This window comes from Vigna umbellata, chromosome 10 (genome assembly GCF_029865625.1).
Source record: "Vigna umbellata cultivar VRB3 chromosome 10, Vumbellata_1.0, whole genome shotgun sequence".
NCBI lineage: Eukaryota > Viridiplantae > Streptophyta > Magnoliopsida > Fabales > Fabaceae > Vigna > Vigna umbellata.
Genome location: NC_142174.1, coordinates 16,582,002 through 16,609,403, shown reverse-complemented (window position 1 = coordinate 16,609,403; position 27,402 = coordinate 16,582,002). Strand labels below are relative to the sequence as shown.

Genomic DNA, 27,402 nt, shown 5'->3' with positions numbered 1-27,402 from the left:
TCAACACGAAATATTAGATGAAATACTTTCCTTCCTCATATAGATTTAATTAAACATATTTTTATTTTTTATTGAAAATTAGAATTAATTCTTTTTATAAATTTAATTTAATTTAATCTCTTAATTTTATAAAAATGTAAATTTAGTTTTTTAATTTGATTTTATTATATTTATTTAATATTTGAACGTATTTTATGGTAATATATAAACTGTTTACGTAATATATATATATATATATATATATTTAGTATTAATTAAAAAATACATTTAAAATCTTAAATAAAATGATTAAAAAGACTACATTAACTTTTTATTTTCAAAATTTTAAAAATGAAAAACTAAATTAATGACACTTTAAAATTTAGACAAAGATATTTAATCAAAAAAAATATTAAATGGTGTTAAGTTTTGAAGAACAATTAATGTTTTGTTGAAGAAATAATTAAGGAAGTGAGCGATGACAGAGGAGAGAGAGAGAGAGAGAGAGAGAGAAGTAAGTAGTAATGGCACGAGAGTAATATCCCTCTGAATTGAGTAAAGACAGAATAAACCAGCGTGGTGCATTAGGTGAACCCAGTATGGCCACCTCAATAAATGATTGTTTTTGAGCCCTAAATTTTCACTTTTCACTATCTATCTCTCTTTCTTCTCTTCTCTTCTCTTCTCTTCCCTTCTCAGTCTCTCTCTCTTTCTTTCTTTCTTCTCAAAACAAGTTCCTCCTTCACTCAAACATTTTACCTTTCTTTCTCCCTCTCTTTTCACCAAGTGCAATAACACATCTAGCTGCATCACAGGGTGAGTTTTTGGGAGCATGGAATGGATCATAGGTGTGTGTGTTGTGATGGGCATGTTGTTGATGAGTTGGTGGATTCTACTATATGGGAAGAATGATGAGAAGACGATGGGAAAAGGCAAAGTCCCAAAAGGAAACTCTGGTTGGCCTTTACTCGGAGAGACCCTTGATTTCATAGCTTCTGGCTACACTTCGTCTCCTGTCACCTTCTTGGAAAAACGAAAGTCTTTGTAAGCTTCTATCCCCACACCACATGCCTATATACATATATATATATGTGGATCAGTTTTATTTCTGCTTTTTTTCCACGACACCAGTGTCATGCATGTCTATCTAATATGCTCTCAAAATTCCAATGCCTTTTTCTTCTTCTGTGCATGTCTATCTAACATGCATCCTCATTCATTTGTCAATTTTCGAAAGTGAATGTTCTTTGGAATGTTATCGTGTACACACACATACACCAAATAACCAAAAAAATGAATCAAAGCCGCAAAAACTTTTTGGTATCCACCGGAACCGTATCATGTTCCTCTCTAGTGGTCTATTCCTTGTGAAGGCCCAATTTTTTAAGATGTCTAAGGTCCTTTACGATCTTCGCATGTGTTCGTCACAATTTTGTCCTCTTGGCCCACATGTTAGTTAAGAACTATTAGTTCAACTGATGGTGATGGACTATTCTTTTCCTTAATTAATATTTTCGATTTCACTTCATTCACACTGATTTTTCCCCTAATCCATATGGAAAATATGCCACATAAAATGTTTTCTTTCACCTTTTGTTTTAAAACATATAAAATAATTTCGTATTATTTTCTCTCAATTTCTTATTCAATATTCATATCTATTTGGTTTTGAGAATGTTTTCAAAATATTTGCTTTAGAAAAATAGAAATAAGTGCGAGATTGGAGAGGGGTTTCTCCAATTTAAAAAAAAATCAAATCTTCAAAAAAAAATTAGCGTTTTTTTTAGGAGGGCAAATGATCTTTCTCTTTTTCTCGATTCTTTTTTCTCATTTTTTAGTTTCTTAATAAATACTCTCATCTTAATAATAATAATAATAATATAGATCAAAGGGTTAAATTAATTTTTTTAAAATAGTACAAAATATTTAGTCATAGCTTAAGACTTTTGTCAATGTTTTTTTCTTAATAAATTCGGTTATCGAAAGAGAAGTTTTGAGCAACTTGTATCTCCTTTTTAAAATTGATTTAGTTTGCAGTTTTCAGTTTTAAAAAGATAACTTGTGATGATTTTCGTTGGCACCCTCATGTAAATGAACTAGCGATACTAGGGGTATAGCAGGCGTGTACGGACTCACCTGGACTAAGCATCGATTTTTTTACCGAGAAATGTATCTATATTTAGCTTTGTTCGTTAAGAGTGGATGGAATACAGTGTTTTGAGCATTACTTTCTTTGGAACGATCATGAAACTAAGGACGAAACACAGGATTTGGTTTCCTTTAAATGTAGAAAACGTGTCAGTAAAAAAGTAATACTCTACAGTATGTCTGTTGTGTTTTGTATATTTTCTCTACTATAACAAGTTTTCAGGAAAATAAATAAACATTAAGTTCAAATATTGACACGTTTTTTAATCATTTTGTGTGTGTCTTTCTCGTACTAGAAATTTTCGCTAATAATGGAGAGGATACACGCTCATATTGTTATGTAAATTTAACTGCTTCAAGTCACTGGAGAAAGTTTGAGTTTTAAAAATTGAACTGGAATAGTGTTATGACTGCTCCTTGTTTATGCTAACTAGTAAAAATTGAACTGGATTAGTGTTATGAATGCACCTCCCTGATCTAATAGTAAATGTCCACTCCATCGTGGTCCTGGTTGCCCTCACATAGTCTCATTCTTAAGAGATTTTGGAAGAAGAAAAGAGCAGAAAAAGCCTGCTTCTGCAGTAACTACAACTAGCTATAGTAGATTGCCTCTTGAACTGTGTGGGAGGGAATGTGATATATTTTGATCCCTGCCTGCCACTGTATCTATGAGCAGCAACTATACATATACATTCTTAGCCTTCCCTTAATAAATACTGCTACAAAACTCAGAAAAAGCAACAAGGCGTTTATGTTATATACTCAATTTCTATTGTGTGTAGGTACGGGAATGTGTTCAAGACATGCATTTTGGGGAGCAATGTCATAATATCGACTGACCCGGACGTCAACAAGGTGGTTCTGCAAAACCACCAAGGCAACTTCGTCCCTGCTTATCCAAAATCAATTAGAGAATTGATGGGAGAACAATCCATACTCAAAATGAACGGGACCATGCATAAGAAAGTGCACACTCTCATCGCAGGGTTCCTCCGATCCCCACATTTTAAAGCTCGAATCACCAGAGACATTGAACAGGCTGTCAAACAATGCTTGGCATCTTGGACTTCCCACCAACCAATATACGTTCAAGATCAAGTCAAAAGGGTTTCTTCTCTTTCATTATTCGCTCTATATATATCTTCTTTCCCAACCCCTTACTTTTTTCACTTTCCTCAACTTTTTCTTGTGCGCGTACACCAGATTACATTTCCTGTTTTGGTCAAAGTTCTGATGAGCGTTGGTCCTGGTGAAGAATTGGACTTCCTGTATAGAGAGTTTGCAGAATTCATCAAAGGGTTGATTTGCTTACCCCTCAAATTTCCCGGAACAAGACTATATAAATCCTTGAAGGTCCCATAAACTTTGCCTAACTATATTATTTTTGTTATCGTTCTATGTTTATAGAACAAATAATATATTCACATGACGGCTCAAAAGCTTTTTATACTACGCTATCATAATGTTGTAATATTGATAAACCTAGCATGTCATTAATTTAAAGGAAATGCGTCTTATCTGTAATCTATATAATAAAATAATTTATAATAAAGTTTTTTACTTTTGTTATTATGTGCTGGTGTGTGAATATGTGCAGTCGAAAGATAGGATGGTGAAGATGGTGAGGAAGATAGTAGAGGAGAGGAAGAAGCTAAGGATAGATAATGGTGCAGATGACGAAGGTGATGCAGTGAATGATGTACTGGAGGCACTGTTACAAGATAAGGGTGACTCCAGCTCAAGCGCACGCCTGAGTCCAGACATGATTAGCCAAAACATCATAGAGATGATGATACCGGGGGAGGAAACACTTCCTACAGCTATGACCATGGCCCTCAAATTCCTCAGTGACTCTCCTATCGCTCTATCTAAACTTAAGGTTCGTTCAAAATCAATAATATGGTACGTAAATAAAATTTTACTATGATGTTGTGGTAAGACAAAACTGTGATACTATGATAAAATTAACGAAACGGAAACAGTTGGTAGTTGCGACTGAAGATTGGTTTTAGTCCCTAGAAGGGATGGTCCAGGTGTGGACCAAAAAATAAATTCCCATGTAACATACCATGACAATTATTTAGGAAGCTGGCAAGGTTGGAGGTAAATTTTTTTGTTAAATTTCATCGACATAGTATGTTACATTGGGATTCTTTTGGTTTTGTGACAGTTTGGAAGAAAATAGCGTTATGCCCTAGAACGGTTTTTGACTTGTCTAAGAAGTCGCTTTCCAAATCAGCACTATAGAAACTCACACGAGGGAGTGTGGGCCTCACGTCGTGTGTGAGAGTGCTTCCTGGCCGTAGATGTGTTGTTGATGTGATTTTAACTCAACGGCTGAAAAAATAGGTCCACAAATTGAATTTCTGCCGCCAAAGGACCCATCTACTCCTGTCACATTAACACCGTAGCTGCTGCTGCAGCAGCAGCAGCTTTTCTTAACGAAGAAACTTAAAGTGATTGGCATATTTTACTTAGTTTCTTAAATGAAATATGAAATATATTTTCTAAAGTAATTATTCTAAATTCAACAATCATATTATGTATGAATGATGCTATAAAAGATTTACATTGTTCATCCATTTTAATTAATTTTATTAATACGTCTTCGCTCCTTTACTTTGATGCCTACACGTGTGATCCCTTGTTGAGTACTCATGCCCCAGCGTTGGCAAGGGCCACATATATAAACAATAGTACTTGTACTTCTTTGACATTTTTTTTTCTTTCTTTTTGTCAACTTATCATTCCCTTCGGGGTTCTTTTATTTTATTTTTATGGCTTTCTCTCTGGGTCCATAAGCCGGTATTTTTCCTGTATGGTATATATTTTCACAGAATTAAATATCAAATAGTATTTCCATATTTCACATGAGGTCACACAAGCAAGTCTAATGTTCGAAAGGAAGTTTTATATTTGGTTAAGCTGATTTTATCAGGAGGAGAACATGGAACTGAAGAGACTAAAGACTAATTGCTCAGAAGATTATGCATGGACTGATTACATGTCACTGCCATTTACTCAAAATGTGAGTCTCTAATGTTAAGCTACCACATGCAAATCAGCCGAAATAACACAATAAGTTTTCCTAGTATATGACGTTTTTGTTCATTGTTTTGCCTTCATTTCCTTTCTAAAAGGTTATCAGTGAAACTCTCAGAATGGCCAATATTGTCAATGGCATTTGGAGGAAATCGCTCAATGACATAGAAATTAAAGGTGAGTTATTTACAAGAGGAAATAGTATTGTTGGCCTTCTATAACGCACGTAGAGAAATTAAATTCTAATGCATGTAGTTTCGTCGTTCTGAATATCCAGGGTACCTGATTCCGAAGGACTGGTGTGTCATGGCATCTCTTACCTCGGTTCACATGGACGAGAAGAACTATGAAAACCCTTTTAAATTCGATCCATGCAGATGGGAGGTGAAATTCTAAAGCCATATCTCACCATGTATATTAAGGAATATATATTCAGTTCATAATTACATCAGCTATTTCTTCTAATGCTCAATTTGGTTGCAGAAAATTGGAGCTGTGGCTGGTTGCAACAGCTTTGCCCCATTTGGCGGTGGAAATAGACTGTGTCCTGGATTAGAACTCTCCAGGCTCGAGCTCTCTATTTTCCTTCATCATCTTGTTACTACTTACAGGTCAGACAAATATTACATTTGTGTATAATTGCTTAATTGATAATCGATTATTTTAGCGAGTAATTGGTTTCAATTATCATGCAGGTGGGTGGCTGAGAGGGATGAAATCCTCTACTTTCCAACTGTGAAGATGAAGAGGAAGCTCCCAATTTTCGTGCAACCCATTAGCGCTTGACTGGATTGGATTACACCATTAAGAAAATGGCGAGAGACGTAACTAGTTCACTGTTCTTGCTTATCTTAATCTATAGGGTAAATTATTGAAATTAAAGGGTTGTATTGTATTGTATCCATCACAGAAGGAGTAGAATGAATAAAATTAAGAGAGTGAAATACATAAGCATTCATAAGTATCCATTCTTCTACTACTCTTTCCCACAATGATAGATATATGCAATTAACATAAATGAAGTGAACAGAATAGACCAAGATGGTGGGCTTGAAGAAAATGGGATAATGTATTATTGTGTTAGCTGTTAGCTGATATGTCACATCTGTTTTGAGAGGAGAAAGGTACCTGAATTGATTTTGGAAAAGAGAATGCAAGTGGGGATGGTTGAAGCTAACTCTTCCATGGTGAGTGTATACATTTAATTTATGTGTGTTTGATGGCGATGCAATGGTTGTGGTGGGTTTGTTGTGCATGTGGGATTTTGGGTACATTTGGTCCCATGCCATGACACTACCTCGTGCTGCACTACACCCTGTTACTATCTCATCAATTGGTGGACTCCTAGTACAACTCTAGTACCAGCACCATCATTCTGCAATCACTATCCATCAACATCACACTATCAACATTACACTCTTCTTAACTACAATTATTGCACACATAATTAGGTTTAGACTTTACATTTTATCACGTCACGCATGCCAAATTAAGTTAGTTCGAAGCCGTGAAAGGAATGTACAAGTCAACTCTTGCACAAGTGTGGAAGGAGTTTACAGAAACCCACCTGAACATTTATTAATTAACTTGTGAAATTTTTTATTGCTGATTGAAAATGGAAGTGGCATCCCACGTCCCCTTCCACCTCCTTCCAATGATTTTCACCAAATCTCGTCTGTACGAATCAACTTTTTTCCTCTCATCATTGTTCGTGAATACTAAACTTAATACTGCTAAACCAAATTTACAAAGGTTAGAGCATTTGAGTGAACAGAAATCACGGGAATCAAAATGTTTAAGAAGAAATAAAGATTAATTTACAAAATACTACACGTTACTTTTAAAACTTAATGACCAGTCTATTGAAGGAAGAATTCACTCAAAATAAAGAATACCAATGAAATCTGAGATATATCACGTAAAAGATTGATACCCTTTTCATTAAAAACCTCAAAACAATGAGTCCCTGTGTATATGAATGCTACTAATATAAGCATCACAATTTGGATACTAAGCACAATAGTTAACATGTATACATTCTATTTGAAACTTCCAAATGGTTCAAAATAAAATATTTACAATATGGGAAGTATATCAAAATTAAATATATATAACTTCAATCTCCTTTAGTAGCTTTTTTGCTGTCCATTATGTTACAATATCAACTGTTCATATATAATATACAATCATAATAGTTGGAAAAACCAAAACCTAAAACAATATCATCTATACAGTCATAATAATTAGAAAAACCAAAAACAAAACACGTACAATCATAATATTAGAAAAACCAAAAACAAAAACAAAAAGGGTAATCTAGTATAACTATAACAATTTACAATAGTCAAAATCTATCATAATTTTAACACAATTTATTCTATTAATAAAATCCTCATATATCAAACATCATTATTCAAATGTCTTTAAAATATTTCCCACAGTAGATCAACATACTTTGACATTTGATTCTACCTACGAAAGATACTTATATTAAATAGTAGACTTTGCGTACTTATCACCTTAATCAGAATTTCTGACCTCAAAACCAAGATATGATAAATTCAGTATTGCTCGTTAGAATAATACTCTTTCACACCAATCTTATTATAGGAATCTTTATCGATTCTCAGAACTATATTTTTTTATACGAATGGGATACAAGTAAATTTAGAATAATTCTTTTACATAATCTACATTCAATGCATCTTAACTCAATATCGGTGTAATATTTTCTTTTTGAAAATTATTACACTATCAACATTCATGCAACCAAATATCATACATTGCATATCAAACTAATTCATTATTTTCAATAAATCAACATACAAGCTTAATTAAAATAATTTAAATCATAAACCAGTATAATGAGAGGAAATTTTGGGTTATTAGATTTTATAGGGGTGCAAAAAGAAATACCCACGATGTCAATAGATTGGGTATGATAAACAAACCCAAAATATGTATAAAATATTACGTCAAACAAAAAACAAGGAACCCAAATTGGAAAAAAAAAACTAAATTAAACAACCAATTTTATTTCATGAACTGTACGAGTTTAGGTTGACCTAAACCTACTTGTAGGCTTATGGATTAATTTGTTTAATAAATCTATAATACATTTTAATATAAGATAAAATTATTACAAAAGAGTATTTTATTAAAACATGTATGATTTATATGTAAAATTCTTATATATGAAAATAATTTCAATTTTTAAGAAGTATAATTTTTTCTTATTTAATTTACTTTTTCTTAAAACAAGTAAAAAACGGGTCTTTTGGTTCTACCATAACATGACTAGACCTAAAAATTGGGATGACTATAGGTTGAGTTTATATTGTTAAGTAGATCATGCAGAATGAATTCTATTTTGTTCATATTATCTTAATCCATTTCAATTTTTACAGAGAATATGTTTATTGGTTGAATACTAATATAAATAATATTTAATTTTTTAAAATTAAATATAAAGAGGGAATAAATATATAGGCGTTCGCCTCATCCTAATCCTATACATGTCTTCATTTAATTATGAAAATATATTTAATTTATTATATAATCTAAAAGAATTATGATAACTTTTTTTATTCATAATTTTGTAATTTATTTTTAAGCCATATATTTTATTATTATTTTTGTTTTTATAGTTGTTGGATTTTTATCCGATTGCTATTTCATACCCTTTATTTTATATTTGATACTTGACATTTGGAAAGAGAATGTGTATATTTTTTATATTGAATACTTAAAGATATCATATTTTGTTAGTGATTTTTATTTTTTATAAGGAATTATTTAATTAATATTTAAAATAGTAAAAAAAAGCGAATATCTTGTTTACTCTTTCCTAACATAAATGGAGATGGGAAAGAAATTTCAAATCTTTTTGGATATAATAAAGAAGATGAACTTTTACTTCGATGATCAAAATTAGATAGTTAAATCCACACTCACTTCATTGGCATTTCTAGATGAGCTCTAGACAAACATGAAAATTGAGAAAAAAAATATGCAAGAAAGAGAATATTGAGTTTGAAAAAAAAAAGGAGAAAAGAAAAAATAATGAGAGGGAAAGTAAATTTTCAAATGTATCACTTGATATTACTGAGTTATGTAGTCTCAAAAGTGATTATTCTAGACTGAAACATGCAAGGAGCCAATGAGTCTTTGGCAAAGATTTGTTAATTGTGGTATTGATGCCTGAAGAGCCCAAAGCTTGTTTTATTAATAGATATACACATGTCGTAATCCAGTTTTTAATACATTACTGTACACGTTCCTAAGATTGCTAGATCAAACGAAAAGTGCGTTTTAGATTTACAAGCTAAGATTTCGACAGAGCCCCCGATTGCACCATACTATTCCAAAATTTCCTCATCAGCAACAAATAAACTAAACAGAAATATCCTAACCATATTAAATCAAATATTCTTGTTATATATGCAATGTTGTCAAAGAAAGAAGACAGTATAATAGATTATAAGATGCACTAAAAAAAAAGTTTATTTGGAATCAAATATTTAAACCAGAAACTAACATACGCATTTTCTATCATGATCCTAAGGATATAACAGCATTCTTAAACACCAGGATGCCAGAAGCTAGTTTCAACTTGTGCTTTTGAATTGAATCCCATTTAGAAAAAAGAACTGCCCTTGCTCACTTCCATGTACTGCACTATAAGTTTGATCGCCAATGCACCCATGAGGGTACATCTTTTGGTCCTTTTTCACGTTAAGACATATAAAGAGCTGATTTCGGTCCTTCAATGTTATGATGCTGCTTTATTTCAGTAAAACCAATCTTGACCAATCAATCCAGACTAAATGGTTAGAGTTAATTGTTCTCCCTTCCCATATTCTTTCTCGCTCCCTCGTGATTTTTTTTTGTCTCAAAAATATTACCAAATGAAGAAGGCTTGAATTCTAGTAAAAAAAGAAACAATGATAGTGTTATACAGAGCCGTTGATAAACATAAAGGCAGGGTGCACTAATAATCGGCATCAAACCTATCTTCCCTCTTGAGATGTCCATGGTTTGCAAAATAAATGCCAGCTTGATTGAACAAAGAGAGCAAATGCAGAAGCTCCTCGATAGAAAGTTTTACAGGCCTTTTATCTTCAAACTCTCCCGTTCTAAGCACCCCAATAATCTTTTCCTTGAAGGAGATAAAGCCTCCTTCATCTTCAGCATCATCACCCTTGTGGGAAGAAGCTTTATCGTTTTCATTAGAGATTTTGAGCAACTCAAAGACTTTCCTCTTATTCTTAAAAATTGCCCCCAGTGTCTTGTAACGGTTATTAAAACAATTCGAGGTGAAAGCCCTCCACTCACGGAGATCCACATTGGGAACCTGAGGCTTAGGGCGGATTATGACCACAGAAGAGTCAACTTTGGGGGAAGGGAGAAAGTCCCTCTTGCTTACATTCATCACAAGCTCTACATCAGCCAGAAGCTTCACATTCACCGACAGCCGGCTAAACTCAGAGTCACCGGGATTAGCCAACAACCTTCGAGCGAACTCTTTCTGAAGAAGAAGCGTGGCACTCCGAAACGGCCTCGGCCCATACACCAGTTTGATCACGAGAGGGGAAGATATCTGATAAGGAATGTTGGCCACAACAAGATCAAACCGCGGGAACAGGACTTTCATTGCATCTTTTTGTATAACCTGCAAAACCAAAACCCACGTGTGACGCTTTCTTCCTTAACTTTCTACTTTTGGCTCAGGCATTTCATCAAACAGGTGAGGTGTGAGATACGGTATGAGTAAGTCAACAATTACCCTGAGCTTATCTTTGAGACCTTGTCTAAGAGCGCGCTTCTCGAGAACCTGGACCATGCGGTGGTCAATCTCGAACGCTACTACCTTGTGCGCAGCTTCGAGAAGCTTGAGGGTGAGGTTGCCGGTGCCAGGTCCGATTTCGAGGACAGTGTCGGTTGGATTTATGGCGGATTTGCGAACGATGGTATCAAGAATTCTAGGGTTGATGAGAATGTGTTGACCTTTGCTCTTGTGAAAATGTAAACGCTCTTCGCCAACTCCATCTCTATCTCCATCTCCATGCACTTGCCGCACTGCTCGTAACCTCCTAGAAATGAACCCAGTTACGGGTACCACCCTCCTCAACATGCTTCGTTCATTCCCAAACATCGATGTAGAATACAAACCTACTCTGCTCCTTTCTTACATTGGCCCATCAAAGCCCAAATCAGGCAGTTTCTGCCTGCAACTCCATAAATTCCCCCCTCCACTTCATATAATAAAATTCTATTTTTTGCTCTTTCTGAAGTGTACAGCGTAGAAATAATTTTCAGAAGTAAAAAATGATTTTTATATGGATTTTTGTTCGTGTAAAAAATGATTTCAGAAGTAAAAAATATTTTTATATGGATTTTTGTTCGTGTAAAAAATGATTTCAGAAGTAAAAAAAAATTAGCCTGGATCCAAAACCCAACTATATTTCCTTCTGTTTTTTGATTAAGGGGTAAAGGACTTCATGTACTTCCATATATTTCTTCCTACATTTTCATATAAAAAAAAATCATATTGTGTTTTTTTAGATTGTAAAATCTTAAAGTCAAAAATAATTTTTAAATTGTGAAATGTAGAAACTAAATAGGTCCCGAAGCTTTTTTATTTTTAGTCTTTCGAACTTTTAAAAGTCTTTTCTTTTACTAATTATACAATTTAAAAACAATTTTTAATCTTCTGTAATCTAAAAATAAAAAATAACTTTGAAATTTAACTACGAAGGTGGAAAGTATTTCTTATACAAAATAATCAAATTTGATTCACATGTTCAAAAAGTAAAAGGCCATGAACGACAAACATAATGAAGGCGATCAACATAGTTAGTAAACATTGACTCTAGTTTAGAGTCTATGACAAATTTCTATATTTCTATCATGACATCTCATGCCTCAACATAATTTACTAACATTTTGTATTTGACTTTTACATTTTTCAGAATGTAGAAGCAACCTAGGAGATCATAACAGTAAGGGAATACAATGCCCATGACATTCATCCAGGTCTCTATCACTAGCAATGACATGTGGACCACCCTCATATGTCAGAAATAATCCTTTAAACCTTTTCAAAGCCCAAGTGAAATTGTTTTCTTCTTCACTTGATAAAAATGCAAAGGTAGCTAAGAAGGTTAACCCTGTAGATGTCATCTTAACTATCTTAAGCAATAACAATCGATATTGTATGTCGTACCCATCAAGAAAATAATATTAAATGTATTCAACAATTTCATTGCATTAGATCCAAAAGAGATCACAACCCATCATCATTAGCTGTTACAATTTAGCTCTTGACCATCTCAATGATTGTTTGTAAGTATATCTTATGTGATATATTTACTTGATTATTGTAAAGTTACAATCATTATTTTCTTTTAGAGCCAATAGAATATTTGTAGGTTTCACTTGACTCTTAGTCATATCAATAAGTAATAATTGTTCAATGAAATTTAACCTCGCAGCAAAAGAGTGACCAAGTAAACTTTGTGTCAAATAATGGTTATGATATCCACATATAACCTTCAACATTCATCCCTCTCCATTAGAATTTGGTTTGCCCTTCAACTTAAAAAGACACTTGTATTTTCTTGTGTCATATATATTTGGCCGAATATCAAGTTTGTATTTCTTGTATTTTCCATCCTTTTCACCTATGACAAATATTTGATCAATTGTAAAATTATTTGTATAATCTTCCTCTCACACTTCATTAATGAAGAAGAGAAATCTAATACCAAACTCGATTTTACTTGTGATTTCATCAAACCGAAAGGATAATATTTCATCTTACAATATAATCACCTATAACATAATATCTTCACCACTCAATAACTTACTTCATTGGTAATAATACTTAGGCTTAATTACCTACTTAGTCCCCATGTTAGGAGGTAATTTTCTGTTTAGTACCCAGTTTTAAAAATGTAGGCATTTGATACCTATGTTTTGAAATTTGTATCAATTCAATCCTATCCAGTTAACGACGTTATAATTGATGCGAGAAATTAAGGACGTTAATGATAGCCTGGGTGGAATAGCTATCAAATGTTTGAATGCATCTTCATTAACGTCCTTAATTTCTCGCATCAATTATAACGCCGTTAACTGGATAGGATTGAATTGATACAAATTTCAAAACATAGGTACCAAATGCCTACATTTTTAAAACCGGGTACTAAACAGAAAATTACCTCCTAACATGGGGACTAAGTAGGTAATTAAGCCTAATACTTATAATAATACCTCAACAAATTATGAAAAAAAAGTTCCAACAAATTAAAAGCAAGAAAAACTTAAAAAAAAGAAGTAACCAAATTTTGAGGGTAAAGGTAGTAACTATATCTCGAAATTAAGTGAAGTAAGTAATTAGATTTTGAAATCATGTGAAGTCTTAATTGGATTTCAAAATTTAACGATTACGTTAATCAAATTTTGAATCTGGTGAATTTTTTATCCAAAATTTGAAATTTAGTAATTTTTATAATTAAATTTTGAAATCCTATTAATTTTAATATATGGTGATTTTTTTAAGGATTTTGAGATTTAGTAAACTTTTTAATCATATATTTCAAAATTAATTGATGTTTTAAATTGGATTTCGACATTCGATTTGCTTTCTAACAGGGAAATGCAACATAAATAACGAAAGAAACTTAAATGAAACACATATACGTGACGTCGAAGATGAACAGACCACCAACAAGAGAGATAACCATCAAAACTCTGCATGAGAAGTGAATATAAATAAAACCAAAGGAATCATGAAAGAGAAGCAGAAGAACGAAATGACCTTGGGATCACAAAGGAAAAACAGAAGAACGTAGTGAACTTGAGGTAGTAAATATATAAAGATAAAAATTAAATGACATCTTTTATTGAATATTATATGCGTCTAATTGGATAAGTAGTCATTTGAGTCATTCTCCCTGCACCTCATTACCTTCGTCCTCCACCTCCAATTTTACTTTTTTACCCTTCATTTAATAAAAAGTTATTCTCCTAATCGCACTTTTGTAGTCGCACTTTGAAGTGCGTTTATTATATATGTGCATTTTTTTCTTTTTTCATGCGTTTGCTGTCATATATTTTTCTTTTTTCATACTTTTTTTCTTTCATGTTTTTTTCTTTCATGTTATTATTTAATTCAATAAACAATTTAATAATTATTTCAATTTCATAAAAAATTAAAAAACTTAAATAAAATTAAATACATAATAAATAATATATTACGAAAATAATAATATGTTCAAAAATAACAAATTCAACAAAATTTAACAAACAAATAAAATAATTCAAAATATATTAAAAGAAAACATTTTATTTAACAACTAACATAAAAAATTAAATTTATTATACTAACCTAATAAAAATAAAATCTAATAAAATAAATATATACTAACCTAATAAAAAAAAATTAAAAAACCTATAGTTTCAAAAACCTAACAGCATTTGAAATCCGGTAAAAACTAACGCACTTCCATGTGCGGTGAGCCGCTTTCCGCAGATCGAAATGCGGTTTCTCTGCCCACCTTTCCGCACTTCCAACTGCGGAAGTCTGTGACCGCAACTCCAATGGCGTTTAAGCATCGTGCTCTCCAGCGACAAACACGAACCGAATCTCTGGCAACCAGCACGAAGCGAACACCCAACCAAGCACATGCATAGATTGTATGACAGGAAACAAAGCAGATGTATGAAGGGTACTAATCTGGACAGCAGAAACACCTGAGATTTGTGAGGAAAACAACCACGAAGGAGGACGAACGCAAACAAAGCTTGGCAAGGGCGGAGACAAAAATAACAGTGGTAGAGGATACAGGGGAGAGAAGAATGGCAGAGGAGGAGGACAGAGACGAAAGAGGGAGGAGTGATTTTGAAAGGGGTGTAGGGTTTGAGTTTGAAATGCGGCAGAGTTAAAGTTTCAGTCAACTTTTTCAAAATCCAAAATATTCTCCTTGACTGTGCCAAAAATATACTTGAAATTAAAATATATTTTGGAGGTGCAGGACGAAGGCCAAGAAGAATCACTCTACTCATTTTTATTCGGTACAGAAAAAAGTGCCTTAGGAGGAGGGAATCCACTGGATCCAAACCGACACAAGCCCAATATGTAATCTATAATGATATCTGGAAGGTCAAACTGAAATGTGGGACCTGATTGGATAGTAATTATGATTTCCTACAGTCCTTTATATGGTCAAAGGGCAATGCATGGAAAGCTTGGAAATATGATTTCTGAATGTTTACCATGCATCATTGCAGACGCGTATTGTGGGACAGAGATGGCTTTGTGTTTGACCTGATCATGCAACACCATTGGAGTCATCTTCTTGTCAATGGTATCATACCAAGCTTTCTGCTTCACATACGAATGATTGGAAACAAACTCTGGCCAATGTGTTGTTCTGCTATCAAAATGAAGAAACTAAAACGAACCAATCATTGTTTCATGGTTACTTCATTTTTGGCATCTTAATCCAAAATGATTGGGTCTTGCTTTCGTTAGGTTGTCTCGTAGTTGTGTAATCCTTTTCTATGACAGACAATAACAAGCTGATTTTTAATTTTCACTGCTCAGTCTAGTGCCAAAATGATTTGATTCAGATCTTTTTTAATCATGATTTTCTTTATCCTTAATTGATAAACTTTTCTTTTATCGTTTCTATGGGCAAGGTGTTTTAATACTCCATTAACAGCAAAACTGAATCAGGTTTATATCTAACTTCTAACTAACCAGGTTTTGCTGGATTGTCTTCTTCATGTTACTTTCCCCTCTTTCCTCAATTTGCTAAAACCAAGTAACCAGAGATTCTCACTAATTACTAATACTAATTCAGTTAAAATTTTATTTAAAACTCATTTTAAGTAAAACATGCTTTCAATTCACATAAGCATGGCTAAAACGAGAAAGGGAATAAAGAAAAGAAAATACAAAAATTATATTAGTGAATAAACACGACTAGTGTGTGTGTGTGTGTATATATATATATATATATATATATATATATATATATATATATATATATATATATATATATATATATATATATATAAAATCATATATACTACGTAATTACTAAAATATTATTGCCGTTGCTAATTATTTTATACTCTTTTGAAATATTTTACAAAAGCAAGGTATTAAATTAAAAAGTAAATATATATACAATTAACGTTTTGGAAACTTTAAAGTCATCAACAAAAAATAATTCCAAGTATACAAAACTTTCCTATCAATCCTCGGGTAGATACTTGGAATTATTTTTTATTGATAATTGAGTCATGGTACTTTTATTAATACGGACGATTTCTTACTTTACCCTTGAAAGCAAATATCTTGTTTTAAAAGAGATCGTTTTTATTTCATTTTATTATTTGGTTACAAAGAAAAAAATAAAAATGAAATAAATTATCAATACCCTCTAAAAAACAAAGTTTTCTTTACCAGATATCTTCACTTTAAAATAAAATTATTACTTTCTCGCGTAATGAACTCGTAAGCCTATGTAAGCAATGTATAATGAACTAAGTATTAAATTAATGTTGAGGTTTAATTGAATGAATGTGTGGAAGCTTTTCACGTTTTTATTTGTAATTGGCAAGCAAAAGAGCATAGAAGGAGGGAATGTCTCACTTTATATGACTGAAATAGTGGTCACTTACCTTATCTATTATTTTTGTTTTATTCCACGTATTCCGTTTACTAATAATAAGTTTGTAAATAAATGTCAATGTCAGATAAAATAACTGAATTTTACCAAATATAATAAAATATATAGAACCATAAACTCTGGCCACGACACAAATTAAATAAGGAAATAAAATTTCTAAAATTTAGGATGCGGTAAAGGTTGAATCTATTAACATATTCATAACATTCACAAAGATAAACTGTTCTTTTACAGGATAATAAAAGACATTCACCTTTAAATGTAAATTATCCATAGACGTTAATGAGGAGCTACTTTAAGGTTAAAATTTTAAATATTTTTAAAAGGAAATAAAAAATATACCATAAATTTAGTTTAATTTTATACTGCCTTCATTTTTTACATAATATCTTTCTGGAAATATAAATAATGTAGTTTGAGACATGATTTGTAAGCTAATTTAGTTACTTTCTAAACTGCGTTTCCCTTGTTTACACTAGAAACAAATTTATTAATTTTTTTCTACAATAAATGAAAAAGTTGAAGCAAACACTACCACAATTCCATGAGGATCCCTAATTACTGTCTTATTGAAACTTTAAATTGGTGTTATCATTAAAAGATATGGCTTCATAATTATGTCGAAAGATAATCTTTCTCCATGAAAGTATTAAAAGATGAATAAGAAATCTAAAAATATTCACTCAATAAGCAAGAGAGGAAAGTGTATACGGATCGGAGACAATTTAAAATGTTGTTACTTTATGCTTTTAAAGAGCATCTTAATATGACCATTGAATATTTCACAGGAGCAAAGTGCGTGGAGCGAGATTTATGGACGAATAACATAAAAACATGCTTTATTTTATATCAAAGAACATGTTTTTTTAATCGTAGTCATTCACAATTTACATAAATGACAACTATTTATATACTAGTATGACCATTGACTCAATTAATTACGGTATATTGTTATAGGATTATGGTGTGAAAATATTTCAAAGTCCAGGATCTAGGCTATGTAGTGGGTGAACCAAATCAGCGTACAAAGTTCCAAATCTCAAATCTCAGTCCGTTCTTTTCGGCGTTAAACGTTGTCTAAAAACACGAAAGCAAATATAAAAATTATAGAAACATCAAATGTAATTTAACAAGAATTTAGGAGATTGTAAACGACAGTGTGAAACGAAATTATGGGAGGGTTGAGAACAAAACACGCCCACGTGAGTGCTTCAGCTTCGGGGACATATATAATGAATCAAACAACAATATTTATGATGGGAGTACTCTCTTCTAAACAAAATCAATTTATAATAAATAACTGTAAATTTTATTTTATAAACTTAAATATCGTTAAAATTTATTGTTTGTTAAATATATTATTTTATTTAATATTAAATCATTTACTTATATATATATATAAGTAAATATAAATTTTATTTTATAAAATAATTTTTTAGATTGTATTAGATTTAAAATCTATTTTCTAACTATTTATAAATTTTATTTATTTATTTTTAACTTTTGATCTTAAATATGTCGCAGTGTTTGAAACCTAAATTAAGGGCACATGCATGGTAGAATAATTTTTCTGATATAACTAATATGGATTAAAACTAAGTATTGTAAGGAATGATCTACACACAAAGCAAGTGCACAAAGTACACTTTTGCTTTCTCTATCTTTATACTGTTTTTGCAAACAAAAAGGTGAATATTCTGTCAACGAATAACGAACTTTAATTCTTTATCTGCGACCAAGATATTCACCAAAGCCAAGCTCATACATAAATAAATAACAAGGTCCCCAGTGAGAGAATAACTCAAAACCATCCCTATTTGGCTTTGATTGGAATAACAAGATCAAAGTTTTTCATAATTTAATTTTTCATGGTTAGTTATTAACTTTAGTTTTTATCAGCTACAGATTTAAACTCACAATTTAACACTTTCTCCTTTCCCTTTTATGACCCAGTGAACCTTATATCTCTTATAAAAAAAGTACAGTACAAGTGTGAGCGAATATATATAGGTGGGATACAATAATTTGTTTTTTAATTTTTCAAGTAGTATATTGTAATTAATATTTAGGTGGATACAATGATTTTTGGATAGGAATTCGATTTCTGGGTAATCGAATTCTGATTTGAATTTTTGTGAATTTAATTGAGTTACAGTTCAGAATTCAGATTTGGAAAATCAAGTTTTGAAATGAATTTTTGAGATTTTAGTCAAGATGTATATTAGAATTTGGTTTCTGAATAGTTAAGTTTTGACTTAGTTTTTCGAACAGTTAAGTTCTAACTCGATTTTGTGTGATTTTAAACCAAATCAGAATTTAGTTATCCGAAAAATAAATTATAAAATACATCTCGATCAAATTTACCAAAATTCATTAGAATTTGACTTCTCAAAATCTAAATTCACGAAAATTCAAGCCAGAATTTAGTTATCCAAAACTGATTTTTGACCTGTGCAAAAACTATGTTATTCTGATAAATATTAAGCACATGTACTACCTTGGAAATAGAAAAAAAAAAGGCAAAGTATACTGAGATAAAAGTTCTATATATATAGGAGTGCTAAAACTTGTTTAATACAATAAAGTTGATTTTCTGTTCAATCAACTTGTATGCTTTCTCATATTTTATTAACAGAGATGCATATGATGGTTCTGAATCACTTTATAACCCACCACCGGTATATCGCTAAAATATGTGCAGTGGCCGCACCATAATCTCAACACAAACTCAGAACTTTGTAGTCAAATTTTGACTTCACACTTCTTTATTCACTTAGAACTACCACTTTGTCAAAAGTTATCCAGAAAGGAATTTTATACCCTTTTTTTATATAGCTTAATTTTCCCTTTTGGCCATATATATGACCCCCATTTCACGTATAAAAATGGACTAATTTATTTCCTTAGTACATGCCATTTGCTTTTTGTTACGGTTGGTTTTGGTGAACTTGATGGACGAAATTATTTAATATATATGCTCGAACCGAATTATCACTAGAAATTGAAAAATCTTTGACTATTTTTGTACATGACTGTAGATGTAGTATTCTAGCGAGTGTTTGACGAATTACATAATAGAAATTCATCTTTATATAGTTATTAAACTTAATTAATAATTTAATTTTTATATTTAAGTTTATCATTTATTTTTATCTTTTTATTTTTTTTATTCAATTGACTATCTATTTTTATTAAATTAAATTAATGTAGTCTATTTTAATAAATCAAACGTACCTTAAAAGGTGATTATATATTTGTTTAAACTCTCTTCTCCAATTCTAACTCCTTTTTTCGACAACACCCACCACCACCCACTCTCTCATTTCCTCTCACCAAGCATTAATTATTTAAATTAATTCTATTTAACAAAAATATAAACTTAATTAATATAAATATAAAAACTAAATCATTAAACAAGTGAATAAAATAATAATAAATAAAAATAGAGATATATATTGAAAGTGGATTTAAATTAAAATAAGTCTCAACATCATGAAATCCTATATTCATAATATGTTGCATGATACTTCTTACATCATATCAAATTTATCGTAGCTAAATAATATATTAAAAATAATAGTTAATCTGTTAATATTTATTATTATAATCAATAAATTATTTATAAAAATAATTGACTTATAAGATAATAAACTAACATTTGGAATGAAATTACTACAAAATATAAAATAATGTTAGGTTGTGGTGTGGTTCACTTAATTTTTCCTTATGGTTGGGTCGTTAGGGGAAAGATTGAGGCAAAAGAAAAATAAAGTCGGTAGGAATTTGGTATTACTTGAAAAGTCTAAAGAGAGAGAAAAAAAAGGCGAGGCTGGATTTTCTCTTTGTATGGTATCCAAGGCGAGGGTTTTGTGTGTTATGGTTATAGTAATCATTTAATTTATTATTGGTTTGATTATGCTTTTAAAGAAAATGTCGAACACTGTGAAGTTGTGACAGTGGTAAATTGGCTGTTCTGAAGACAATGGATAATATATGGGTTGGCTCACAGTTGGTTCACATGAAATGACCAATTAAAACCACAAAGAAACAAGGAAAAGGAAAAAGGGTTTCGTGTTCACATGAAATCTGGGCCATAAATATGGCATTCATCCACTCACCCATCAAACCAACCCATATATTGCTTAAACTGTTACTAATTATATTACTAATTCTATGTTAAGATCTATACAACAGACAGCACAGTATGAGAAATAACTGTTTCACGTATTGTAGCACGTTGTTCATACAAACGAAGGAGCACCGCTTTTTATGCGCGAAACTAACTTCAGCGTTTACTCGTTAAAATAACACTACTAATCAGTCAACTAAGAAGATTTATTTACTTGAGTGATTTAATTTTAAATTTAAAATTTAAAATTTTAAATAAATTCTAAATGTCTAATATTTTGTGCATTTAATTATAGAGTTGTTGCCGTGGTGATATTTATTTGGATCACATTCTTTGTGTTATGGTTGTTTGGCACAGAGAATAGACATACCGATGGGTACATTATTATTACATAATTATTGTTACGTTGGAGCATTGGTTGGTCGCACAGAGCCACGCTCAGAGCGGTGTTCTCGACACCTGTGGCTACGAATGAGTGTGCGAAAAAAAAGCATGTTTTGTGTTACGTGTTTTTCCTTTTATAAATTGGTCTACTAAGCACTCAACAGTGGGCGGAGTGAGTTTATTAACTTCACCACTCTCTTCTCTTTCTCTATCTCCTTGGATACCAAAACCATAGCACTCAAACCAACACCCCGACTCTACCTTTTTCTTTCTTCTCTCTCTTAGCATTCCCCATTCTCTTCTTTCTCAGTGGTGGGGAAAGCATGGAAACCACCTCAGTTTCCAAAATACACTTTGCATTGTTTTGTTTGGCGTTCTGGTTGGCTGTTCAGCTGGACTGGGTTCACTGTAGTGTTACCTACGACAGAAAGGCCATTCTCATCAATGGCCAAAGGCGACTCCTTTTTTCTGGCTCTATACATTACCCAAGAAGTACCCCAGATGTAATTTTCTTCTTCCATTTCCTGCTATTTTGTTTTCTTGTTTGCCCATAGAAACTTTACCTTGTTTACTGTTGTTTTTTCCTGTGTAGACGTGGGAAGATCTGATTTACAAGGCCAAAGAAGGAGGTCTGGACGTCATTGAAACCTACGTCTTTTGGAATGTTCACGAGCCTTCTCCTGGCAATGTATTTCACTGACACTCTTTCAGTTCCTTAATTTTTTTTTCTTGTTGAAATTGAGGTTTATTATCTCTGTTCTCTCTTCACGCAATTCGTTGCAGTTCGACTTTGAAGGAAGGTACGATCTCGTGAGGTTCGTGAAGACAATACAGAAAGCGGGGCTATATGCTCATCTTCGCATTGGACCTTATGTCTGTGCAGAATGGAATTTCGGGTACCTTCAAAAATCTCACACCCTTGTCTGTTGTTTGTTTCTAACTCGAGGTTTCGGTCTTGTGGGGTCTTGTTCGATTCTTCAATGACTTCTCTTGTAATGTGCAGAGGGTTTCCTGTTTGGCTCAAGTATGTTCCGGGCATCAGTTTTAGAACAGACAATGAACCTTTCAAGGTCTCTCTCTCTAGCGCGTGCGCCTGCACATACACACACACACACCAAAACCAATTTTCATTACATGAACCGACTAAAGGAAAGTTGGAATTTCTTTCTACTGAAATGGTTTTTTTGATGACCCGTGAACGGTGTTGCAGAGGGCAATGCAAGGGTTCATTGAGAAGATTGTGGGAATGATGAAGAGTGAGAAACTCTATGAATCTCAGGGTGGCCCTATCATTCTTTCTCAGGTGTTGTGTAGCCCTCCATTTCTTAGTTGCTTTTTGTGTATTTATCTTCAACCACTAGTGACTGTAGACTTTTCAGTTTAGATCTGACTAAGTGGCCATAGTAACCGTGATATATGCACAATATGCTGTTTCAGATTGAGAATGAGTATGGGGCACAGAGTAAATTACTTGGACCTGCTGGCCAACGTTACGTAAACTGGGCTGCAAAAATGGCTATTGAAACGGGAACGGGGGTCCCCTGGGTGATGTGCAAGGAAGATGATGCACCAGATCCCGTGGTGAGCATTCTCATTCTTCCTTCCTCTAGAAAGTTATGTACTGTAGCATGCTGTGCTTATATGCACCATGAACATATCTTTGTATTTTGATTTGTTATTATTATTATTCTTGTTGTTGTTATCATTATTATTATATAAAAATGGAGCATAACGAATTGTAGCCCCAACCTTTCTTTTTCAAGAACCTTGCATGTTTAGGAGTGTGGTTCATAAATCTGTTTGTTTCCTTTTAATGGCAGATAAACACATGCAATGGCTTTTACTGTGATTATTTTACTCCTAATAAGCCCTATAAGCCTTCAATGTGGACTGAGGCTTGGAGTGGCTGGTAATAATTTTTATTGTTATCCTCTAAGTTTGGAATTAAAGAAACGAGCTTGTATAACTTTCTCTCTCAAATATGTAGGTTTTCTGAATTTGGAGGTTCAATTCATGAAAGACCTGTTCAGGATTTGGCATTTGCAGTTGCCCGGTTCATACAGAAAGGAGGATCTTTTGTTAACTACTACATGGTTGGTTTCTTATCCACTAACTCCATTGAGAAATTGACAATGAAGATGATGACAACAGCATTTACTCTAGTAATTTTCTTTTGCACATGTAGTATCATGGGGGAACCAATTTTGGCCGTACAGCTGGAGGCCCTTTCATCACTACAAGTTATGATTATGATGCTCCACTGGATGAATATGGTGAGAACTGAAAATTTTGTAATTTATGTAACTGCTGGCTATTGCTGTCTTTTTATTTAGTTTATTCATTTACATTTATATCGACAATTTTCCGTCCGAAAACTTGTTCATTGGTCTGAAGTATCGCAATGTAAATGCTTTCGTTAGTTGTCCCAACATTAACCCTAGACCATATTGCTGATTGTTTAACTGACTACATTTGTTAAACAAAAATGATAGGTTTGATTAGGCAACCCAAGTATGGTCATCTGAAAGAGCTTCATAAGGCTATCAAGATGTGTGAGCGGGCTTTAGTTTCAGCTGACCCAGCTGTTACTTCATTGGGGAACTTTCAACAGGTTTAACATACTCCCTCCCTCCCTCCCTCTCTCTCTCTCTCTCTCTCTCTCCACTGTGCCGCAACTTTCTTTACTGATCCTAGTTAGTATTTTCTTTTTTCCAGGCTTATGTATACTCTGCAAAATCTGGAGACTGTGCTGCATTCCTCTCAAACTATGATACAAAATCTTCTGTTAGAGTTATGTTCAACAATATGCACTATAACTTACCTCCGTGGTCCATCAGCATCCTTCCTGATTGCAGAAATGCTGTTTTCAATACAGCAAAAGTATGTAACAAAAGTCTGAGATTTGAAATCGTATTCCTTTGGTACTCTGCGATCACCATGCTTCCTAGCACACAATTTATTCACCTTCAATATCGTCATCGATGGTATTCAACAATTTAAAATTGTCTAAAGCCACTAAATTCATCTTCTCTTCCGTTAGGTTGGAGTGCAAACATCTCAGATGCAAATGCTGCCAACAAATACTCATATGTTCTCATGGGAGAGATTTGAGGAGGACGTTTCTTCTCTTGATGACAGCTCTGCAATTGCAATCACTACTTCTGGTCTCCTCGAACAGATAAATGTGACACGGGATACAAGTGATTATCTTTGGTATATAACTAGGTAAGCTTGATTTTCTAAATTTGATTAGGCTTGCTTCTTAAGTAAGCTAATCTCGTGTTGTTTTAATTCCACCCACCACACATTGACATTTTGATCAGTATGTAGTCATCATGCTTAACAATTCTCTATGTTCATTTTTCAAATGGCAGATTACTTGCATTAACCATGAAAATAAATGGTTAATTTTATAGATGCTTAATATGGAATTGACATCATGAGATGACTTTGACATTTACTGGAATCTCTCGTAGGATCCTGCTACTAGACGTTTGGAAACCATTTTCTCCTTACTAATTATTTCATATCTATTTTTCTAGTGTTGATATAGATTCATCGGAATCTTTTTTCCGAGAAGGCAAACTACCCTCTCTCATTGTTCAATCCACGGGGCATGCCGTGCATGTTTTTATCAATGGTCAACTTTCAGGTGTGTAGTCTGCTTTCTTCTTTACTAGATCTCGCTCCCATGTTATTAGTCGAAGGAAACAAGATAAATATGATTGAAAACAGGTTCTGCCTTTGGAACACGAGAGGATAGGAGATTCAGATATACTGGCGCAGTAAACCTCCGAGCTGGAACAAACAGAATAGCTCTGCTCAGTGTTGCTGTTGGACTTCCTGTAAGTTTTTTTCCACCTTTACTTTCCGAAGAAAAATCCTACTACATCCAAGTATCGATCGATGCAATCCATTGTCAAAAGTCAATTTTTTGGAAAAACCATTTAAGGTTCTTCTTATATGGTTTCTTCTTGAGTTTTCTTATGAAAGATCTTTTAACCTTTTTTTAATTGAGCGAGTTATCATCAGGTCCACTAATTCTCCTTTTTATTATCTCAACTGTGCTTATAAAGGCTTTATTCTTGTCTATTAATAATTACTATCATTATTTTCGGATGTGTTGTCATAGAATGTAGGAGGACATTTTGAGACTTGGAGCACAGGAATACTTGGTCCTGTTGTACTCCGGGGACTTGACCAAGGAAAGTTGGATTTATCTTGGAAAAAGTGGACTTATCAGGTTGCTTAGTCTTACTTTAGTTTCTTGAGTAGTCTTGGTTACAAAGGAATTTTTTATCGAGACATGCTAACTTTTTAAACAGGTTGGGCTGAAAGGAGAGGCCATGAATCTTGCATCTCCAAATGGTATCACTTCTGTAGAGTGGATGCAGTCAGCATTAGTTTCAGACAGAAATCAACCACTGACATGGCACAAGGTAAAAATAAACAGAAATGTGCTTAAGGCTCATGGAAACCAATTACAGGCCATAGAAAATGATAAAATTTATTGGTATATTTGCAGACTTATTTTGATGCTCCAGATGGAGATGAGCCGTTGGCATTGGACATGGAGGGTATGGGTAAAGGTCAAATATGGATTAATGGACAGAGCATTGGAAGATACTGGACTGCTCCAGCTGCTGGTAATTGCAACGGTTGCAGCTATGCAGGCACCTTCAGACCTCCAAAGTGCCAGGTTGGTTGTGGCCAACCAACCCAGCGGTGGTAAGTATTATTTTTTGTCGACATTGTAGGAAATGCGTGGCACAGTCAGGCTCAGAGTCCCTTATATTTGGCACTAAATATTTCAGGTACCACGTACCTCGATCTTGGTTGAAGCCAAAACATAATCTGCTAGTTGTTTTTGAAGAACTTGGGGGAGATCCTTCAAAGATTTCAATTGTACAGAGATCAGTGAGCAGTGTCTGCGCTGATGTGTCTGAGTACCATCCAAATGTTAGGAATTGGCACATTGAGAGCTATGGGAAATCAGAAGAGTTCCATCCCCCCAAAGTTCACTTGCATTGCAGTCCTGGCCAAGCCATCTCTTCCATTAAATTTGCAAGCTTTGGAACTCCTTTGGGGACCTGTGGAAATTATGAGCAAGGAGTCTGTCATTCTCCCTCTTCTTATTCCATCTTGGAGAAGGTACTCTTCAACTCCATTTCTTAATCCAACTCATCAACTTTGCAATAAGATTTTCTAAAGACGATACCATAACTAATGTTCTTTGTTATTTATCTCAGAAATGTATAGGGAAGCCCAGATGCACGGTCACTGTATCAAACAGTAATTTTGGGCATGACCCTTGTCCAAATGTGTTGAAGAGGTTATCAGTTGAAGCTGTTTGCGCTCCAACCAAGTGGAGGGGATGAATGATTAAAAGCACCATTTTAAGTGCAGTATGCAGTGACTAACAAGAAAAAGTCAAGAACAATAATAGTATAGGTAATGTAAGTGCCATAGTTGTTTTAGGGAGACTTAGTTACTACATTCTGATATGTTGGTGCCGAAGGCACGAGGTTTATGATTTTTATTGAGTGATGTGTCAACGGGATTGTGTAAATTAGTGATTATTGAATAGGAGAGAGTTTTAAACCAAGAGTTCAAAATTTGGACCCTTGTGTGTGAATTTGGAGTGGTAGTTTCCTGCCTTCAAAGTTTTAACTACAGGCACGGAAAAGGTAGGAACTTTGGTTGGTGTGATGTTTTTCTTTTTTCTTTTTTGTTTTAGTTTATGGGGTAAATTAAACTCCAAATCAGGTTTAAGTTAGGAGCGGATCCTACTGTAACCATTCTCTGCACTTTACCTTCTATTTTTCTTTCTTTTTGCTTTTATGTTGCAGAATCTACCAATGGCTTTAATGTTTAAGTGTCTTTTTAAATTTTAACTGATTTTTCTACCGTTTTTTAAATTTAATTATATTTTTAGGTAAAAAGTTATTTATGAAATAAATAAAAATTAATTACAATAAAATTATAAAAGTTATTTATATTTAATTTTATAACTATAAT

At 33.0% G+C, this 27,402-nt stretch overlaps 3 protein-coding genes across 3 annotated transcripts; 2 read left to right on the top strand and 1 right to left on the bottom strand.

Annotated features, from left to right (window-relative positions):
- The first annotated feature begins 564 nt into the window (after positions 1–564).
- Positions 565–6,316, top strand: LOC124834822 (3-epi-6-deoxocathasterone 23-monooxygenase CYP90C1-like). The gene is made up of 9 exons (XM_047309617.2): positions 565–1,023; positions 2,910–3,234; positions 3,331–3,480; positions 3,725–4,006; positions 5,066–5,155; positions 5,268–5,346; positions 5,447–5,553; positions 5,653–5,780; positions 5,865–6,316. Exons 1-9 carry the CDS (start codon positions 812–814, stop codon positions 5,953–5,955), a joined length of 1,464 nt encoding a protein of 487 aa, XP_047165573.2. The 5' UTR covers positions 565–811; the 3' UTR covers positions 5,956–6,316.
- A 3,338-nt stretch (positions 6,317–9,654) lies between these two features.
- On the bottom strand, positions 9,655–11,446 carry DIM1B (Ribosomal RNA adenine dimethylase family protein). The gene is made up of 2 exons (XM_047309612.2): positions 10,955–11,446; positions 9,655–10,840 (listed from the first exon to the last, which is right to left on the bottom strand). The coding sequence occupies exons 1-2, from the start codon at positions 11,321–11,323 to the stop codon at positions 10,160–10,162; spliced, it is 1,050 nt and encodes a 349-aa protein (XP_047165568.1). The 5' UTR covers positions 11,324–11,446; the 3' UTR covers positions 9,655–10,159.
- Positions 11,447–21,527: 10,081 nt separating this feature from the next.
- On the top strand, positions 21,528–27,191 carry BGAL3 (beta-galactosidase 3). The gene is made up of 19 exons (XM_047309610.2): positions 21,528–21,887; positions 21,977–22,072; positions 22,168–22,280; positions 22,388–22,454; positions 22,595–22,687; positions 22,822–22,965; positions 23,205–23,293; positions 23,372–23,477; positions 23,570–23,657; positions 23,877–23,995; positions 24,100–24,264; positions 24,425–24,609; positions 24,927–25,036; positions 25,120–25,229; positions 25,517–25,627; positions 25,710–25,823; positions 25,910–26,112; positions 26,199–26,535; positions 26,634–27,191. The coding sequence occupies exons 1-19, from the start codon at positions 21,708–21,710 to the stop codon at positions 26,760–26,762; spliced, it is 2,559 nt and encodes an 852-aa protein (XP_047165566.1). The 5' UTR covers positions 21,528–21,707; the 3' UTR covers positions 26,763–27,191.
- Positions 27,192–27,402: the final 211 nt, after the last annotated feature.

Excerpts from the sequence above, each read along its gene's own strand:
- BGAL3 (XM_047309610.2), top strand. The coding sequence starts at position 21,708 with ATGGAAACCACCTCAGTTTCCAAAATACACTTTGCATTGTTTTGTTTG. Across the intron at positions 22,455-22,594 it reads CAGACAATGAACCTTTCAAG|AGGGCAATGCAAGGGTTCAT; the intron begins GTCTCTCTCTCT and ends ACGGTGTTGCAG. Across the intron at positions 25,037-25,119 it reads TATCAATGGTCAACTTTCAG|GTTCTGCCTTTGGAACACGA; the intron begins GTGTGTAGTCTG and ends GATTGAAAACAG.
- LOC124834822 (XM_047309617.2), top strand. The coding sequence starts at position 812 with ATGGAATGGATCATAGGTGTGTGTGTTGTGATGGGCATGTTGTTGATG. Across the intron at positions 3,481-3,724 it reads GACTATATAAATCCTTGAAG|TCGAAAGATAGGATGGTGAA; the intron begins GTCCCATAAACT and ends GAATATGTGCAG. Across the intron at positions 5,347-5,446 it reads CAATGACATAGAAATTAAAG|GGTACCTGATTCCGAAGGAC; the intron begins GTGAGTTATTTA and ends CTGAATATCCAG.
- DIM1B (XM_047309612.2), bottom strand. The coding sequence starts at position 11,323 with ATGTTTGGGAATGAACGAAGCATGTTGAGGAGGGTGGTACCCGTAACT. Across the intron at positions 10,841-10,954 it reads GTCTCAAAGATAAGCTCAGG|GTTATACAAAAAGATGCAAT; the intron begins GTAATTGTTGAC and ends TTGGTTTTGCAG.